We start from the raw sequence: 20,769 nt of genomic DNA, 5'->3' as shown, positions 1-20,769 counted from the left end.
CCGCACTGAGGCGGGCTCCCAGTATCCCATATGGACTACGAGAAAAGGATTTACCGGTAGGTACCCAAAATCCTATTTTCTCTACCGTCCAATGGGATACTGGGCTTCACTACTATGGGGAGGTCCCAAAGCTACCAGAACGGGTGGGAACGTGCGGATTCTGCTGTAGAAACGCATTCCCGAACTGGGAATCCTCCCTGGCCAGGGTGTCAAACTTGTAGAACTTCACAAATGTGTGTTGCCCTGACCAAGTTGCGGCCCTGCATAGCTGCATTGCCGACACCCCTCGAGCAGCCGCCCAAGAGGTACCTACAGACCTGGTTGAATGAGCCTTTACTGAAAAAGGAAGCGACAAACCAGCTGATGCATAAGCCTGCTGGATAGTACATCTTATCCACCTGGCAATAGTACGCGTTGAAGCAGGTAAACCCTTCTTCTGCGCATCATAAAGCACAAACAGGCTGTCCGTCTTACGGATCCTAGCTGTGCGCTTGACATACCCCTTAAGGGTGAGAACCACATCCAAGGTATCTGGTATATCTGGGTGTGTCGCGCTAGAAGGAACCACAATAGGTTGGTTTAGGTGGAACCCTGACACCACCTTTGGAAGGAATTGTGGTCTAGTCCTGAGTTCCGCCCTATCGTTGTGGAACACAAGGTAAGGGCTCCGACAAGATAAGGCCCCGAGCTCGGACACCCTCCTGGCCGAAGCTAGAGCCAGCAAAACAACAGTCTTCCAAGTGAGGTGTCGCAGCTCAGATTCTTCCAGTGGAACAAACCGGGCTGATTTTAAGAAAGTAAGAACTACTTCCAAATCCCATGGTGCAGTGGGAGGCACAAAGGGGGGCTGAATCCTCAGCACCCCCTGTAAGAAGGTTTGCACTTCCGGCAAGGCCGCAATCTTTTTCTGAAAAAACACAGATAGTGCGGAGATTTGGACCTTTAAGGAACCCAATCTGAGTCCCTTATCCAGGCCAGCCTGAAGGAAACGTAGCAGACTGTTTAATCGAAAACTGGCCGGAGGCAAGTCCTTCTTCTCACACCAGGCAATATATCTGCACCATATTACATGATAATGAGCAGCCGTCACCGGCTTCCTGGCTTTTATCATTGTAGTGATGACAGAGGGATGGAGACCCTTGTGGACTAAGATCTGCCGCTCAACCTCCAGGCCGTTAAACGTAGCCGCTGTAAGTCCTGGAAGACGAACGGGCCCTGGAGGAGCAGGTCTTCTCTTAGGGGCAGACGCCACGGGTCTTCCACTAGCATGGCCTGAATGTCCCCGTACCAGGCCCTTCTTGGCCAGTCTGGTGCCACCAGTATGGCCTCCGTCCCCTGATGCCGGAGCCGCTTTAGCACCCGAGCCAACAATGGGAGAGGTGGGAAGAGGTACACCAATTGGAAATCCCAGGTCCAGGTGAGAGCGTCCACCGCTATCGCCCCTGGGTCTCTGGTCCGTGCACAGTACATTGCTACCTTGTGGTTCAATCGTGAAGCCATCAGGTCGATCTGAGGGAGCCCCCACAGATCCACTATGGCATTGAACACTTGAGTGTGAAGGCCCCACTCTCCCGGGTGAAGATCGTGACGACTGAGGAAGTCCGCCTCCCAATTGTCGACCCCCGCCTGGATCGCCTTTCCCTGTAACAATGGAGCTGCCTGTAACAGGGCATAGTAGACCGCCCTCAACTCCAGCTTGTTGATATGAAGGCCTGACTCCAGTGGAGACCATCGACCCTGTAGGCGGACTCCCTGTGTCACAGCTCCCCAGCCCCTCAGGCTGGCGTCCGTGGTTACCAGAATCCAGTCCTGGATCTGGAACCGTCTGCCTGCCAACAAATTGGATGAATCTAGCCACCACTGTAGCGAGATCCTGGTTCTTGTTGCAAGGCCAATCCTTCTGCGCATCTGCAGGGGGGAGCCGGACCATTTTGTCAGAATATCCAATTGAAAGGTCCTGGAATGGAAGCGGCCAAATTGTATTGCTTCGAATGAAGCCACCATCTTGCCTAGAAGCCGGAGGCAAAGATGGATCTGTACCAGAGGTGACTGTAGGACCTCCCTGACCAGCTGTTGTATTGCAGTGACCTTTTCCATCGGCAGAAAGACTTTTTGTTCTGATGTATCCAGGATCATCCCCAAGAAAACCATCCTCTGGGTTGGAACCAGCGATGATTTGGGCATGTTTAGGATCCACCCGTGGTCTCTTAGAACCTGTATGGACAGATTGAGAGCACTGCTTAAAGCCTCCGCCGACCCTGCTTTTATTAGCAGGTCGTCCAGGTATGGTACTACATTCACCCTTCGGAGCCTGAGTAGTGACATCATTTCCGCCATTACCTTTGTGAAAACCCGCGGGGCTGTCGACAGGCCGAAAGGTAACGCCCGGAATTGGTAATGGTCGTTCCCCAAGGCAAACCTGAGATAGATTTGGTGTGGGGGCCAGATAGGAATGTGTAGATAGGCGTCTTTGACGTCTATAGAGGCCAGGAACTCCCCTCTTTCTAGGCTGGCGATCACAGAGCGCAAGGACTCCATCCTGAACTTGAACACGCGCAGGAAGGGGTTCAGTGACTTTAGATTCAGGATGGGTCTTACTGAGCCGTCTGGCTTCGGTACCAGGAATAAGTTGGAATAATATCCCTGGCCCTGCTCCGTGTCTGGCACCGGTACAATTACCTGAGACTGAAGCAGCCTGGTAATGGCCCCCTGAAGGAGCACCTGATTTTCCTGGGATGCTGGAAGTGCCGACCTGAAGTACCGTCTGGGAGGGGGTTTGTCGAATTCCAGCTTGTAACCTAGAGAAATGAGACCTCTGGCCCAGGTATCCAGACCCGAGGCGTCCCACACATGGCTGAAATGCAACAATCGCGCTCCCACTGCGAGAGTCTCGTGGCGGGAAAACCCCGTCATGCTGCAGGCTTAGAGGAAGTCGCGGCATTTGGACGGTCCTGGGTGTTGGAGGTGTTAGGCTTCCTAAACTTGCCTCTCGTGCCCCTGCTGGCATTGGAGGCGCCCCTAGCCTTGGGGCGAAACCTGTTCCCACGAAAGGACTGCTGGGAAGCACCTGTGAAGGTACGCTTTGCAACCGTGGGGGCTGATGGAAGGAAGGTAGATTTTCCTGCCGTGGCTTTGGAAATCCAACCGTCTAATTCACTGCCAAACAGCCATTCTCCTGTAAAGGGAATACCCTCCACACTCTTCTTTGAGTCTACATCTGCAGACCACTGCCGCAGCCACAAGGCCCGTCTGGCTGAAACCGCCATGGCTGAATTGCGCGCGTTAATTGCGCCCAATTCCTTTTGTGCCTCGCACAGGATCTTTGCGGTATCCTGAATGTGACGCAGGCTGTCCCCTATCTGGGCCACAGTCATGTCACCCAACAACCCTTCCTGAATCTGGGTTGACCAGGTATGAATAGCCTTGGCCATCCAGCAGCTGGCTAAAACTGGATGCTGGGATGCCCCACTAGCCGTATATATGGGCTTGAGGGTAGCTTCCAGCCTTCTGTCCGCCCCGTCCTTAAGGGTGGATACCCCTGGGACTGGTAACAACACCTTCTTAGAGAGGCGGGAAACAGAGGAGTCCACTACCGGTGGCTCCTCCCATTTCTTTCTGCCCAAAGGTTCAAAAGGATATGCATTTGTGAACCTTTTTGAAAGAGTAAACCTCTTATCAGGGTTTTGCCATGCAGCCCTGAAAGCAGTTTCTAACTCTGCCTGCTCAGGGAAGTACACTGGCTGTTTCTTCGGAGTCATGAAGAAAGGATCTCCTTCTGTGGATGCCTCTACTGGGAGATCTAAAACATCCCTAATGGCCCTGATAAGGGGCTCGGGACCATGCACTGCCGTTTCAGGAGCTGGTTCCTGCAGACCCTGCTCCTCACCCTCCTCCAATATGTCCTCATCGTCCTCATCTGTGTCAGGATCCATAGCAGTAGCCTGCCTCTTTTGAGGCTGTGCGGGCGGAGGAGGTACATTTTGGGTATGAAGAATATCCACCCTGGCAGCTAACATGGACAATTCCCTCTGAACCCTCTGCGTTTGCTGAGTGTTAGTGGAAAGCTGTGAAGCCACAGAATCCAACAAGGTCTTTATGTTGGAGGCCCACGCAGGCTCCTGCTCGTCTGCCTGCGATTGCCCCGCAAGCTGTGGGGAAACCCCACTGATCTGGGTGTCAGCACTACTGGGCTGTGGTGACATACAAGCCTCACAAGTAACCTGGGACTGTGACTTGGGCACAAACTTGGTGCTACACACCATACAAGTGAACTTTTTCACCATGATGAGATAGTACTACAATGTCTGTAGTAACAAACACAACCCCCACGCAGTCACACACGTGCACACACTGCTGGATGTGTTTCTCTGAGTGAAAACAGACTATGTGCTTGCTTTATGCTGTGTCTGTAACTAAACAGTGGGGAAAAAACAGAGCAATTGGGGAGCCAAGTGCACCCTTAACCTGAACTCATAGATCTGGGTGAGCTGGTAACGCTAAACACAGTGATATAACCAACACAGTGTCTGACTAAGCTAGATAGCGCAGCAGCGCTAAATCGCTATAAAAACCTGCTGTCTCTGCCGTGCTGCAAGTACCCGGATCCACCACGCCAGTGAGGAGCCCTGTAATGGAGTCTGGCAGCGTGTGAAGAAGCAGGAAGTGACAGCGCGCGCCCAGCAGAGCTTGGTCCCGCTCTGAGTGAAGCCCCGCCCCCTTACACGGAGCTGGCGCTTACATATAATTATACTGACATTATTAAAGGTGTAAAATATATATCATACATTATACCCTGAGGGGTGTCCCTGGTGGTCCAGCGGCAGCACCCCTATGCCAGATATCAGACGCTGTGTTCACGCGGTCCCTGCTGGAGAGCCGCCATTACTAGCCGTCGTCTTGCCGCACCAGAAATGGCTGCGGGGACCCCTTGTGGGACCCCCAGCCTGTACTCACCACCGATGTCTTCAGACCTGTCAGGGGTGTGCGGCAGCTAGGGGACTTGCTCGCTACAGCGCAATGCTGTGCGGTGACAAGTCCCACGCAGGACTGGATTGTCCTGTAGCAGGGTCAGCTCTGCACCTGAAGAGGTCGGGGACTGACCCTTCCCCTGACACCCACGAAGCAGGACAGCTGTGTGGTCACCACAGCGCCCCAAAATAACAAACTTGAAAATAAATGTGGAAAAAACTCTGGAGCATCCAGAAGCACTGCCTCTCCTGAGGCACATTTTTCAAAACTGACTAGTGGAGGGAGATTGAGGGGAGGAGCCAGTGCACCCACACTGAAAGTTCTTTTATGTGCCTGTCTCTCCTGCGGAGGTCTCAATCCCCATAGTAGTGAAGCCCAGTATCCCATTGGACGGTAGAGAAATGATTATTATTTTTATTATATTTCCTCATTTTATTTCCTACAGTTCTTTCTCCTTATTTTGGATATTGTTTTGTAATTTTAAGTGCTGGTTACTTGTTGTAGTATTGTAGACATGTGTCTGCTTCTACCTATATGTGAGCTATCCCCCAGCTTATTTCCTTTTCCTTTCTGTACCTTATTCCCCATTTTTTATGTTTCATTAAGCCAATAAAAATGAACAACGGTCCCTAGAACCTGGAATAATTTTTATAATTATTATTTATTTAGATTATAAATCAGTGACTGGACATATTTTTAATCTACCCGTCTATCATTTTGTAAATGAGAATTTTTTTATGGGACTGCAATAAACTCCGAAATCACTGATCTGATTGCTATACGGTTTTCACCATTGTGTAGGTCAGGGCTGGCCAAACCGGTCCACAAGATCTAGCAACAGTTTACTTTCCAGACCACCCAGATGGTGTAGTCAATAATAACTGTCTCATTTTCCAGACTATCCAGCTGGTGCACAGGTGCAGTCATTACTAACTGTCACATTTCCCAGACCCCTCAGCTGGTGCACAGGTGTAGTCATTAGTATCTATCTAATTTTCTAACATGTGCTGTATTAATTTCTAATGGTGCATACACACAATGAGATTTACTTTCTATTAGACCACTATTAGATCTGGGTCTGGATCTGAGTACACATGGTGAGATATGCACTATTTTTCTTATAGAAGCAAAAGGTATATAGAAATATAATAGAAAAATAGTCTTGGCAGGCAAGACTATCCAGATCCAGACACAGATAAAGACACAGGTCAAATAGAGGTTGAATAGAAAGTGAAATCTCACTGTGTGTATGCACCTAACCCAGATTGAGGACCAGTTTGGACAACTGGAGGGCTGTTGGTTGGGCTCCATGGGGAGGTCACCAAATTATTTAGGACACTTGCACCAGTTCCATTAATATTTAATTTCCTGTTTTATTGCCTTTAATTAGCTTTACAGCAAACATAGCCATTACGGTAAAGTCATAAAGTTGGAGTATAAACAGCCTCAAATGAGACAATGTAAATGTCCCTATTACAGTTAGTTATCTATGTATTGGAATACATGATGAGATATGGCATACACACATGGAAGTCCAGTACAATTCAATATAGGAAAAAATAATAAACAAGGATACAGGCTATAATGTGCCCCATCACTTTATCATATGTATTTGGTACTTTAGTTACCATATATTCTGTTCTATTTCACTGATATTTTTAATAAGAATAATATTTTGGGTACTTGTGTATTATCACGGCACCCACGATATTAAGTCGTACGACTTATAATCGCATCGCATCACATGCCATACACCCGATGTGATTTTAAATTGTATAAGCCCCTATACGATTTTAAATTGTATAATCATCCTAATGGGGGCTTACAATGTTAAATGCACCCCCACTATGAACGCCAACTCGAAGCGTGGCGAGCGCAGCGGGACGCGTTCTCCGACCTTTTCATACCCCCACTATCCACGTTGGCGTGGAGTTGTTTTTATATAGTGTGGCGAGCGTAGCGAGACACCTAGCCCGAAGCGTGGCGAGCCCAGCGAGGGGACGCGTATTACTGTACATGTATTCCGCATCTGCTCGCCACACTATATAAAATCAGCTTCACGCTGACGTGGAGGACACGTACCACTGCGCTCGCCACGCTTCGGGTTGGCGTTGATGGTGGGGGGTGCAGTTGGGGGTGCTTTTAACATCCTAACATGTTAATTATGTTATAGGGGCCACTTTTAACATTGGAAAACCCATTAGGGTGCTTATACAATTTTAAATCGCATACCATTGTATATACGATACAATGGCATACAATTTGATGGTATACAATTTAAAATTGTATAACATTGGCTAACATCGCATCGCATACCATCGTATGCCTTATGGTCTGCGATGCGATGGGCACCGTGCTAGTACACAAGTACCATATTTTGAATTAAAATACAATAAAAGTTATGTTTTAATCCAGTGCCCTCCACCAAGAAACTGCTATTCTATTGTGTGTTATATGCTAGTGTATTAGGGACCAGTAGTAACAGCTCCCTTATGCCAGGAGAGGGACAAACATATGTATACAAATAAATATCAAATGCAGGTATTATAAGGAAGGTATTATTTGAAGAAAAAACATATAACGCGCTGGAAACAATATATATCTAAAAATAATGCAAATATTTAATTGACTAAGAAAATTATTTAAATACACATATAGTATACTAGGTGATTCATCGCGCCCTACGGGCGCTCTTCACACTGTCGTAAGGGGCTGCGCCCCCTTAATTTGTGAACATTTGTATATGAGAAAGATGGTTAGAATTGTATGAAAGATGGCCTGTATTGCAACTTGAGTTATAGGTGAAATGTGTTAAATAGAGAGCATATGATGTGGAAGGGGGTGTGTATTGTTTTGTTTAAATAAAAAGAGGTTACAGAGTAAGATGTACATTGATAGTGTGGATGGTACAGTGACATTTGTGGGTGTGGGGGGGGGCTGTGTGTGCATGTTGTTTAGGTGTGTGTGTGCAATAGTATAGTAGGGTGTTTCTGAGTCAGCGGCTCCCCACTGGCGGAGGTCACGACACAGGAAAACAGGAGGCTGGGTAGTGATAGGGGTGTGTGGGCATAAGGGGGACTAAAGAGGAGGGTGGGAGATACTGTGCAGCTTCTGCCAGTGTGTGAGGGTCCAGCGTGGCAGTACAGGATGGTGGCCCTTAGTCAGTGTCTCCTCCTACTGGGTGGGAGTTCGGGTGCATGAGAGCAGGAGGCTGGGCTATGAGGCATGATAGGGGCATGTGGGCAAAACAGCGTCAGCGACTCCCCAGTGGTGGAAGTTACGGTTCAGGAGAGCAGGAAGCTGGGTAGTGATAGGGGTGTGTGAGTATACGGGGGACTAAAGAGGGGCTTAGGGGTGCCGTGAATTGCGGGAGGGGCGCCGTGAATCAAGGGAGGGGGGGGCGCAGATGTCGGCGAATCGCAGGAGAGGGCGGGGGTCTGCAAAGCATGGGAGGGGGCGTGAATTGCGCGAGGGAGGGGTTGCGAATCGCGGGAGGGGGGGTGCGCGGGGGGTCCGTGAATTGCGGGAGGGGGGGGCACGGGGCACGATGAATCACCTAGTTGGTTATATATTCTTGTAGAAGGATGGTAGGATGTTGCTGTCATTCAGAATGCATTTACATAAACAGTAATAGTAGCAGTAAAAGATCTGACTTAAAACACCTACAGTAAAACAGAACAGGTGTTATATATTATACAAAGAATTGGTTGATGATGTGTAGGTTGACGTGCACATAGTTCATAGTTGTCACTGGAAAAAAATTGCTACAAGAAAAAATCAACACAGAAAGTTCAACACATGTAAATGTTGACATAAGTGTGGCACTTCATCGGTGTCCATGTCAACACATGAGAATGAATATGAAAACATTCAAAAAAAGAAAAATAAATCTTCAAAAACTCATGTCAACCTTTTTCATTGTCGACCATAGCCGAGCCAGTGTTTTGCATGTGTCATTTAATCCTGGGGTTGCCGTGAATCGCGCGCGGGGGAGGGAGGAGGTGAGGTGTGTCCGCGAATCACGGGAGGGGTCGTGGGTGGATGCCGTGAATTGCGGGAGGGGGGTTGCAGTGAATCGCGGGAGGGTGGGTCGCGGGGGGTTGCCGCAATGACAGAAGGGGGGTCAGCGGTGGGGAATCGCGGTAGGGGGGGGTCGTGGGGGGCACCGTGAACCACGGGAGGGGGGGCTGCCGCGAATCACAGGAGTCACCGGGGGTGCCGCGAATTGCGGGGGGGTGTGCCGCAAATCGCGGGAGGGGGGTCGCGGGGGGTGCCGCGAATCGCCACAAGAAAAAATCAACACAGAAAGGTCAACACATGTAAATGTTGACATAAGTGTGGCACTTCATTGGTGTCCATGTCGACACATGAGAATGAATATGAAAACATTGAAAAAGTGAAAAATAAATCTTGTCAACCTATTTTCATTGTCAACCATAGCCATGTCAGTGTTTTGCATCTGCCATTTAATCGTGAGGATGCCGTGAATGGGGGGGGGGGGGGGGGGGGGGGGAGGTGCATACCTCCCAACATGACCCTCTCCAGGAGGGACACATTGCTCTGTTTCTGGACTTTCTTCTTAATTTATGGATTACCATCACCTGTGCTTAAAAAATCGGATTATACTTACCGATAATTCCTTTTCTTCCTAGAGACCATGGCAGCCATCACATTGGGATATCACCCTATTCCTTGAGTTAGACAGGTTACTTTTTTCCCAGGCTCCTCCCCTCTTGGGTATATATCACTGCTCCTCCCCTCTCCTGGTGTCTTTTCGAGTGTCTCCTTCCTCTCTGGGAAAAAAGAACATAAGGGAGGGCAAATAATGGCTGCCATGGTCTCTAGGAAGAAAAGGAATTATCGGTAAGTATAATCCGATGTTTTCTTCTACGATCCCATGGCAGCCATCACATTGGGAATACCAAAGCTAAATACACGTGAGGGCCCAGTCAAGTTATAATTCTTTTAATTATCCATCACACCATGTAATACTTGATCCCCAAATTGAGGAACATACACATTTACTTCATAATGTCTAGAGAACGTATGAACTGAGGACCAAGTAGCATCGTCACATAAGTCCTTTATCGACGCCTTCGCCTTCAAAGCCCACAAAGTCGACGTAGCCCTTGTAGAGTGTGCCGTGACAATCGCTGGAACTTCTCTTCCTTCCAATTTGTACACGAATACAATGATCTCCCTGATCCACCTTGAAATGGTTTGTTTCGTAGGAGTCAATCCCTTTCTTAACCCCTCAGGGATTATAAATAAGCTTTTTGTCTTCCTGATTTCCTCTGTTCTCTTCAAATAAGTAGTAATACTTCTTACTACCTCTAAATTGTGTAAGGTTATCTCTTCCTCACTCTTGGGTTCCGTATAAAACGTCGGCAGTGAAATTTCTTGGTTCAAATGAAATTCGGAAATGACTTTGGGGAGAAAATGAGGATTGGTTCTAAGAACAATCTTATCCGGAAGAATCTTCAGATATGGCTCCTCTGCCCATAGCGCTTGGAGTTCACTAACTCTTCTCGCTGAGGTAATGGCGACTAAAAATACGGTCTTCCAATTTAAGTGCTTTAATGAGATTTCTGTTAATGGCTCAAAAGGTGGATTCATCAGAGCTTTTAATACTATATTCAGGTCCCAAGAAGCTACCAGAGATCTAATTGGAGGTCTCATCCTCTTGATCGCATTCCCGAACCTAATAATCAGTTGTTCTTCCGCCAGTCTTCTCTCTAACAGGACACTTAAGGCTGAAATCTGAACCTTCAATGTTGAATTGGCCAGACCATCTGCAAACCCCTTGTAGAGGAATTGTAAGACATCAGCAGTTGTAACCTCTTGTATTGCCTCCATCGATCCTCTCCAGTTGAGAAACGCTCGCCAGACTCTATAATAAGCTACGGACGAAATCTTCTTTCTTGCTTGGAGCAACAGAGAAATTACTTGGTCCGAAAGACCCTTCTGCCTCAGATGGCCCCGCTCAATCTCCACGCCGTCAAAGCTAACCCTGCGGGATCTGGATGTAGCAGCTGCCCCTGCATCAGGAGTTCTGGAACTACTGGCAATGTCCAAGGTTCTTGAACTGCCATTCTCAGCACTGTTGTAAACCATGCCCTCCGGGGCCAAAAGGGAAGAATGATTATCACTTCCGTCCCATCGTCCATTATCTTCTTTAGAACTTTGGGGATTAGTGGAAATGGGGGAAACACGTACCCCAAACCGCACGTCCACTGGACGGAGAAAGCATCTATCGCTGCTGTCTGGGGAAGAGAGTATCTGGAGAAGAATCTGTTCACCTTCTTGTTTAAGTGTGTCGCCATTAGATCTACTTCCGGCAGCCCAAAACGACTGGTCACTTCTCTGAAGACTCTTCCATTCAGCTCCCATTCCCCTGGGTGCACCTTGTTTCGGCTGAGGAAATCTGCCAGTATGTTCTGCTCCCCTGGGACATGAATGGCTGTTAACGACTCCACGTTCTCTTCCGCCCAAGATAGTATCCTTGAGAGTACTGTCATGAGCGACTTGCTCCTGGTGCCCCCCTGGTGATTTATGTAAGCAACCACCGAGGTATTGTCGGAGAAGATTCTTAAATGCGTCCCCCTGATCGTCTGGGAAAAGTTTCTTATCGCTCTCCATATGGCCTCTGCCTCTTGCCAGTTTGACGAGTTTGCACTCTCTTTTGCCTTCCACGTGCCTTGAATTGTCTCTCCTTCGCAATGAGCTCCCCAACCTAGCTGACTCGCGTCGGTTGTGATTAACCGGAATCTTGGTGACTGGAGAGATGTCGTCTTGTCTTCCAAAGCTTCCCTGGCCCACCAGTGTAGAGACCTTCTTGCTTCCGAAGACAGATTTATCTTCTTTGTTACGGACACCCTTTTCTTTAGAAGTGGCAGGATTGCCCACTGTAACTCTCTCATTCTCCATTGAGCCCATGGAATGACCCCTATTGTGGAAGACATCATCCCCAGTAATCTTGTGCACTCCTTCAAGGATGTCACTCTTGTCTTTGCAATTGAGTCTGACAGCCCTCTGACCTTTATGCACCTCTCTTCTGACAGTGATATTTCGAACTTTCTTGAGTCTATTATTACCCCCAGAAACTTGATTCTCTGTGTGGGCGTCAACTGGCTCTTCTGACGATTCACTAGCCACCCGTGCCTCTGTAGACAATCGATCACAATCTGCACATGGTGTGTGAGCACCTGTTCGGATGGAGCCGCTATGAGTATGTCGTCTAAATATGGCCAAATGAGAATCCCTCTTCTTCTTAATAATGCCACCAGAGTTACTAACACTTTCGTGAAGACCCTCGGAGAGGCTGCAAGACCGAAGGGCAGACACGTAAATTGGTAATGCTTCCCTTTTATGCAAAACCTGAGGTACTTCCGATGCAGCTGATGTACTGGAACATGATAGTAGGCATCTTTTAGGTCCAGGGACACCATGAAGTCCCCCCTTCTTATCCCTGCCGTAATGGTTCTCATGGTCTCCATACGAAACTTTCTTACTATTAAGAATTGATTCAGTCTTCTCAAGTCTATAATAGTTCTGAACCCTCCCGTATTTTTCTCTATGAGGAACAGATTGGAATACATCCCTTTCCCCCACTGGTTCCTTGGCACCGTCTCCACTGCTTCTATGGACAGCAAATTGGTCAGAATTTTCTCTAACTCTCTTGACTCTAGTGCCGACCTGGGTCTTCTTGACACCTGGAAAAAGTCTGTGGTGGGAGTCTGGTTGAATTCCAAAGAATAACCCTCTCGAATTATCCTCTGTACCCACCTGTCCTGAATTGAAATGTCCCAAACATGTGGAAATTGGGCCAGACGGGCTCCCACCGGGGGAAATAGCTGGTTGTCATTGTCTTCCACCTCTCCTATAACTCTGCCGAAAGGACTGTCTGGAGCCGGAAAAGGAGCCTCTCTGACTGTACGGCCTACCCGGCCTGTATGCTTTGGCATCTCTAAAGGTTTGCTTGTAGGTACTTGGATACGGGATTTTATCCTGAGGAAGCTTTAGGGACTTACCCCCCGTAAGCCTGTGAATCAGGGCATCTAGCTTGGTGCCAAAGAGAAATGATCCTTCAAACTGTAACGAGACCAGACGTTTTTTGGAATGAGAATCAGCCGACCAGGATCGCAACCATAGAGCCCTCCTTGCTGCTACTCCTGCTGCCATAGATCTGGCCGCAAAGGAGGTCACATCTAATGACATCTATCTTGGGTATACCACACCATTTAAGACATTCCTCATCCTTTATAGGATACATTTTATCAATACGGAATAATTTTCCTTGCTTCTTTTCCAAATTTGACCATTCCTTCACAATAGTCTCCTTCATAACACGATGAACCGGGAAGGAACGACCCTTCTTGGATCTGTCCTCAAATAATAAATCAGCCCCTTCTATGGGTGCGACAGTCTCTTTATAATTCATAGACTTATAAATATGCTTCAGCACATATTCTACCGTTTCAAAATTGAACACTCTAGTATCCTCTTTAATCTCCCCTGGCTCATCAGAGACATCCTTAAATTCCTCCCCATCATCAGAGGTATCATTTCCTTCATACTCCAATTCTGCCTGGTCTCTTGTTCTTTAGACCCTTGGTGTTCTAAATACTCTTCTGTGGCCACAAAGGATTTTTTCATCCAGTCCATTAATTTCTCCAGCATTATAGACTGATTATCAGAGGCTTCAGGCTGTGGTTCACAGCTCTCACATATAGTTTTGTCAAGTGCAGCATCAATCACTCTATCACAAGCCATGCAGCGTATCTCAGTATGCTTCTTCTTAACAACTTTCTTCTTTGGTTCAGAAGGCACACTATAACAACAATAAAAACCCCTATTACTAATCTGAAATAAAATTTCTAAAACTCCCTATCACAAAAAACGCATAAGGCTCACCTCACAGGGGCACTGTTTCCTCTACTGGGGGAAGGCAGATCCATCTCACAACACCACTATCTGCAGCAACACAAAAACCCCTAAGGTATGTATACACACTGTGTTACAGATGCTGATAGCAGAAGGTAACCCATGTCCTACCTTACAGCCGCTTGCACAGAACTCCACTGCTGCTTCTTTGCCTCATAGCAGACACTGACAGGCTCCCTCTTTTATTCAAGCAGAGCGCGCTGGAAGCGTGCAAACGCCGTCTGGCATACCGGAAGTGCGCACTAGCGCAAAGGAGCCTGGGACCTGTAGTCTCAGCGCGTACTGCCGAAACCGGAAGTACGCTACAGGAAGACGCGACGCAAGGGATTCTGGCTCCTGTAGTCCAAATCCCGGCGTCCGCGCTTGTAGCCTCACGCTGAAGTCTTTAACAACTTTCTCCTCCCCGTCTGTAATCCTTGCCGGAGAGTGCACACGCTGTTAGGCGCTAGTGCTGGTGTTATGAAGGAGAGAGGAGCTCCAAACGCTCGCTGCTGTACTCCTGATGGCATGGACAGGAACCCTAATAAGGGTCACGCTCCCAAGCTGCAACCACCTGAGTGACCCCTGCATCTAAAAGGTGAGCCCAAAATAAAGTAACCTTTCTGCCCTAACTAACAAGGAGACAGGAAAAAAAGACACCAGGAGAGGGGAGGAGCAGTGATATATACCCAAGAGGGGAGGAGCCTGGGAAAAAAGTAACCTGTCTAACTCAAGGAATAGGGCGATATCCCAATGTGATGGCTGCCATGGGATCGTAGAAGAAACACCTTTCTTATCAATTACCCTGTTTAAAACAGGTGATGACAATCATAAATTAAGATGGAAGTCCACAAACAGAGCATTCTGACCCTCCTGGAGAGGGTCATGTTGGGAGGTATGGCGGTGTGGGGCACTCACCTGGTGTGTCTGGTGAGTAGCTGTGTCTTTGCTGTGTAACATGGAGAGGCAGAGGGTGTCTGGCACTGTCTGTGAGCTCACTGGGCTGGTTCTCTGTCATGTGAGTCAGTCATGTGAGTCAGAAGCTCCACCCAGCGTTAGAGCTCCAGACACACTTTGAGTGACAGATGTAGCCAAATATATAAGAGATAACACTGGCCAGTTATAAAAAACAAATTCATAAAAACACAATTAGTTGCAGACAAAATCCAGTGTGGTTAATTCAACACCAATTGGGTATGGATGTTCTATTTATCCCATATATAGGTGGGGAGAGTTAGTGGCTCCCTTATATATTCGATTTTGCCTGGCCAGACACAATAAAAAATATGAAGAAAAAATATATATAAAAATAAGTAAAAAATATATTTAATACCCCTCTTTTAGATTGGAAATGAAGAGAGGGTGAGAGAAAAATAAAATATAAAAGTCCAAAGGGAGAGATCTCCCTGTACCTGCTGTATGTGCACCGGTGCAGTTTTTTGGGGCTGTGTTGCTGCAGTCTTTTTAAAGTTCCTGGAAATCCAGGCTCCGGGTTAGATTGCAAGTGGTGTGGTTACCAAACCCAGGAGATTTACTGCAGGTAACAGGGCTCTTGTCTCTCTGGCACTCCAGAGATGAGGTTGCTCAGTCAGAATTAGCGGTATGACGCGTTTCCCCGCCTCCTTAGGGGTTCTGCGGCTTCTTCAGATAGTGAGCCTGGTGCAGAAAATCAACTACAGAGGTTTCTCCTCTCAAATCTTTAATAAGATAGAATTAAAAAAAAAAAAACATTTTGTAAATTCATAAAATAAAAATGTCCTCACTTGTAATCATAATGGGGGATTCAATTGTTTCCTGCACAGCCGATCTCCCATCTAAAGGGACAGGAGATCGGGAGTCGTAATTCAAATGTTATATTATTATAGCACTGATTGCGCCCAAACAGTCTGAGGACATTAATCTGGTTGACTCACAAGGCTACAAATTTCTTAGCCCTGCGAGTCCATCAAACGCTGCCCGCATGGCCGCCCGCCCCTCGCATGCAGCGATTCCCTGCAGGCATACGAATGGATGTTTCGCATAAACATGCATTCGCAGCTGGCGTGCTGGGAGGAAATCATTTGATGGTCGCTGACCATCGAATTATTTCTAAAGAGCTCAAAGACGGAAGACACCTCTGTTGTGGATTAGGTCTGCAGGCACCGCGCGTGCGGAAAGCAGCTGACGTCAGGGACATCGGCTGTGCAGGAAACACAACTGACATCAGCTGCCCGCCCCCGCATAATTGACAAACTTCTATGGGAACACTCTGCGATTTCATGAGAACGCCCATGAAATTCTGGGCATTCCCATGGGATTGACCGCTCGCTGCAGCTCCACGCCCCGCGCTCAAAGTGCTGTGTGCGAATGGCCGGGGAATATTTAATTTGCCATGGCCGCTTGCTCCAACCAGCTGCACATGTGCTTAACGGTTTATGCACAGTCGCACATCGCTCCCCATTGCGAACATGCAGGGGAGTGTATGGATCAGAATAAGGTCCTCAGTGTAGCAGTGTAAAGCAGCTAAACCTATGTAAAGTTCTGGGCACAACAAAAAGTGTTATTTGGGCACAAATACGGGTCACTTTTCATACATTTCTGCTCACCACCTCAGGAGCCTGCGAGAAGAAAGGATTCATACCTACCAACATGACCCTCTCCAGGAGGGACACAATGCTCGGTCTCTGGACATCCATCATAATGTATGATTGCCAGCACCTGTGTTGAACAGGTTAATTGATCAAAAAGGTACTTCACCACAGGTGATGGCAACCATACATTAAGAGGAAAGTCCAGAAGCAGAGCATTGTGTTCCTCCTGGAGAGGGTCATGTTGGGAGGTATGGAAATATCAGTGCCGGCAGAGGTTTGTGCCCTAATGCAACAGCAACTAAATTACTCTATCGGGTGACCAGCCCTGAAAGCTGCCACCACAGACATTTGTGTCATCCCCATTGCAGTGATACAAGGGAACTTGAGAAACACATGATAAATTCAGGTCCACAGAGCAATTAAATGTCTTCTGTCGTGTGACTCTTGATGTCGAACTAGATTACGCTTACTGGTAAAACACTTGCTGCATTCTGAGCAACTAAATGGTTTTTCCCCTGTGTGGCTCCTCTGGTGTATAACAAGGTCGGCCTTCTGCATAAAACACTTGGTACATTCAGAGCATGTAAATGGTTTCTCTCCTGTGTGACTCATCTGATGTATATCTAGAGCAATCTTCCTGATAAAACACTTGCTGCATTCTGAGCATGTAAATGGTTTCTCTCCTGTGTGACTCATCTGATGTCTAACAAGGTCGGTCTTCTGGATAAAACTCTTGGTACATTCACAGCATTTAAATGGTTTCTCTCCAGTGTGACTTCTCTGATGTGTAACTAGACAATCCTTCCTGGTAAAACATTTGCTGCATTCTGAGCAACTAAATAGTTTTTCTCCTGTGTGACTCCTCTGATGTGTAACTAGATGATCCTTCCTTGTAAAACATTTGCTGCATTCTGAACAACTAAATGGTCTCTCTCCAGTGTGACTCCTCTGATGTCTTTGAAGCTGTGATTTACGTGTAAAGCATTTGCCACACTCAGAGCACAGATGTAGTCTCTCTCCTGTGTGAATCCTCTGATGGATAAGAAGCTCTGATTTACATGAAAAGCGTTTGTCACACTCAGAGCACAGATATGGTCTCTCTCCTGTGTGAATCCTCTGATGGATAAGAAGCTCTGATTTACATGAAAAGCGTTTGTCACACTCAGAGCACAGATGTGGTCTCTCTCCTGTGTGACTCCTCTGATGGATGAGAATCTGTGATTTACATATAAAGCATTTGTCACACTCAGAGCACAGATGTAGTCCCTCTGCCGTATAACTCCTCTGATGGATGAGAAGCTGTGAGTTACGTGTAAAGCATTTGCCACACTCAGAGCACAGATGTGGTCTCTCTCCTGTGTGACTCCTCTGATGGATGAGAAGCTGTGATTTACATGTAAAGCGTTTGTCACACTCAGAGCACAGATGTGGTCTCTCTCCTGTCAGACTCATCATGTATTAGATAAGAAACAAATAAGCTGTAGGAGGTTTCATCTATACAGAAACTGAGTATAGCTTGTGTGATTCCTTTAGCAGTATAGTATGAAATATCGTCTGTAGGTAACTTGATCAGAGAACAATGCCCCTTTCCACAATGTCTTCCAAATGAAATTCCTGTTACTTATTGGTTCTGAAAGAAAGAAAATAAATAATAAAAAAAAATATAAAAAAAAAAAATCTATCTATCTATAGATATAGAAAGTGGTTTCTCTGAAGCAGAGACACAGGCACTCGCCACTTTATCCAAAAATAACTCAGATTTTTGGTAAAAAACAGATAAGGTTTATTACTCATATGAGCCAGCAGGTCAAAGGGGTTATAAACATCACCAAACTCCGACGTTTCGGTCCTTCAAAATGGACCTTTATCAAGGAGCCTAATAGAGCACAGAAAACAATGTGAACAGCAAACAGAAGCTACTACATGTTTAAGTACTCAAAGGGAATGCAACATAATACAGACATATGCAAGTACACTTACGTTTTCAGGTGAGATAAATAGTACAGCAAAGCCATAGGAGCTGCATGCAAACCAGCATGGAGCAGTAGTGGTAAACACAGAGAGGTGCTGGCTTGGTTTAAATAGCCCCAAACAGGAAATGAATCGCGTTGTATGCCGCCGGGGTCCCCGGTGACGTCACTTCCGGTGTGACGTTACCAGGAAGGGAGTACGACTGGTGACACGCAAAATGGCGGAAGTGGCACTTCCGCTGGTTGGAACGCATCGCTAGGTATGCGTTCCAACTAGTCTCAAGGGTAGCGTTGAAGCCTGCGATGCGTATAGCGCATCGCAGGTGAGGCTATGATGGTGCGCATGTGAGGCGCTGTGGTTAAGAGACCGGCGCCAGTTAATGCGTGAGTAGGAGTATGTGCGGGCGGAGCGCAGTGACGTCATGAGCCCTATTGGAACGCACCACCCGGAAGTGTGCGTTCCAGGGCATAGTGTCATAGAACTGGGACGGCGGTGTACATTGCCAAGTTGGAACGCAACACCTTGTAGTGTGCGTTCCAGGGCACAGCGCCAGCGGGCGCAAATTGGGTCAATAGAGGAACACTATGGTAAAGACGTCATAGCCCATTTGAAACGTAACCTGATAAGGTGTGCGTTTCAGGGCATAGCGCAGTGAGCGCATCGATGGGCATGTGGGTCCTCCACAGTGAGAGTGCGGTCTACAACCTAACATTATCTATAGATATAGATCTATATATCTATATATCTATATATCTATATATTTATTTAGTAGAGGACATTAATGCACACCATATCCACCAACTTCGAAGTGCTGCAGCCACATAATGGTGATGTAGTAGGAAATAAATAGAAGCCAGCACATCCAACTTTCATTTGCAGAAAAAGTTTATATTCAAATGTAGAGATCAATCCATAGCAATAAAGCAGGACTCCATGGAACAATGAACATCTAATCCGGACTCAGATAAAATATTACAGGTCACAAGGATAACATGCCATGGTGGTCCAGAGTGGATTACTCATGCCCGACGGCCGTTTTGGTGGGGTCTCGCCATCATCAGGAGCATGAGTAAACCCTTCTCTGACCGGATATATATGGACCAAAAGTAGAAAAGAAAAAAGGGTACTTATGTATTATCTGGGCTCCCATGTTAAATGCACCCCATTTTTTCATACCCCTACTATCCAACTACACATGGAGTTGATTTTATATAGTGTGGCGAGCGCAGCGAGCCACCGTGCCCGAAGCGTGGCGAGCGCAGCGAGCCCCGCGAGGGGACGCGGTCTCATAAGAAAAACGGGAGCCCAGATATTACATAAGTACCGAAAAAAGTACTCTTTTTTGTTTGGGGGAACTCTTGACTTGTCAAAAAGATTTTTTACAAAAAAATATTTATAAAATTTAACCTTTAATAATTATTTTAAAATAGAGATTTGTAGACATACACCACCAAACATAGATATCATAGGTAAAGTACAGTACAGGTTATGTTATAGTATAATACTGTGCTGTCCTATGGATTTTTTGGGCTCCTGAATATACCAGATGGGGGGAACAATAATATGAGCAATCTCAATGGCTGTATTGAGTGTCAGTTTATCCATATACTATGGTTACTATTCCCATCAAGGTAGTAAAGGAAGTTGCGAAATATGTATTTACTAAATATTAAGACCAGAGAGGAATTGTCCTGCTCTGGTGCAGTCCGGACAATGGGAATTATACTTATGGCGATTGTAACTATATAATTGTTAGTGTTCCCGCTAGGCTTATTTCACAGGGTGCTGCGCCCTGCCCCTTTTAAAGCCGCCGATTTCCGCCCTGCCCGTTTTTGCCCGCCCTGCACAAGTTAATAGTTGCTGCCGCGCTAGAGGTCTCCTCCTGCTCATAGTGTAAGCTTCTAGCGTGGCAGCGTGTGGAGTGGACACTCCCCCCGCAGCCCAGCCCCCTTCATATTGAATGGCCTCGGCTGCCTCTCCTCCTGTGTGACCCCGCCTCCTCCCGCGCGGTGCATAGAACAGGTCCGTGTGGAATCACCTCCCCTGACTGCACATAGACTCTATGTGCAGTCAGAGGAGGTGGGGCCACACGGACGTGCTCTTGGCAGCCATGCCACTTACAGCGGACATGGCTGGCATCTCCCCCCCCAACCAGTGGCTCCGCCTGGACGTCCGCCCACCCGGCCGCAGGTAGCTGACAGCCGGGCAGCCTGTATGTGCGCTGTACTGCTGGTATCCGGCAGTAGAATCTGTATTTTCACAGGTGTCCTGCTGGACCGCCGGCAGCCAATCAGGAGCGGCTATCAATGCCACCGCTCCTGATTGGCTGCCCGGCGGT

At 47.3% G+C, this 20,769-nt stretch overlaps 1 protein-coding gene across 2 annotated transcripts in view; it reads right to left on the bottom strand.

The window, feature by feature from the left end:
* The window catches only part of LOC146075772 (uncharacterized), an 83,182-nt gene that overhangs the window by 44,479 nt on the left and 17,934 nt on the right, over positions 1 to 20,769 (bottom strand). Inside the window, exon 3 of one of the 2 annotated variants that reach the window (XM_083185365.1) lies at positions 12,938 to 18,090. The exons of the other annotated variant lie outside the window; for it this stretch is intronic. Within the exon in view, the coding sequence (XP_083041491.1) occupies positions 16,863 to 17,915 (1,053 nt within the window). The 5' untranslated portion in view covers positions 17,916 to 18,090 and the 3' untranslated portion in view covers positions 12,938 to 16,862. Of the gene's footprint in view, positions 1 to 12,937; positions 18,091 to 20,769 lie in introns of those variants that run through there. 2 annotated transcript variants of the gene reach the window in all.

Source organism: Crinia signifera, chromosome 4 (genome assembly GCF_055691185.1).
Source record: "Crinia signifera chromosome 4, ASM5569118v1, whole genome shotgun sequence".
Lineage (NCBI taxonomy): Eukaryota > Metazoa > Chordata > Amphibia > Anura > Myobatrachidae > Crinia > Crinia signifera.
The sequence above is the reverse complement of the archived record's forward strand: the minus strand, read 5'-3'. Positions and strand labels throughout refer to the sequence as shown.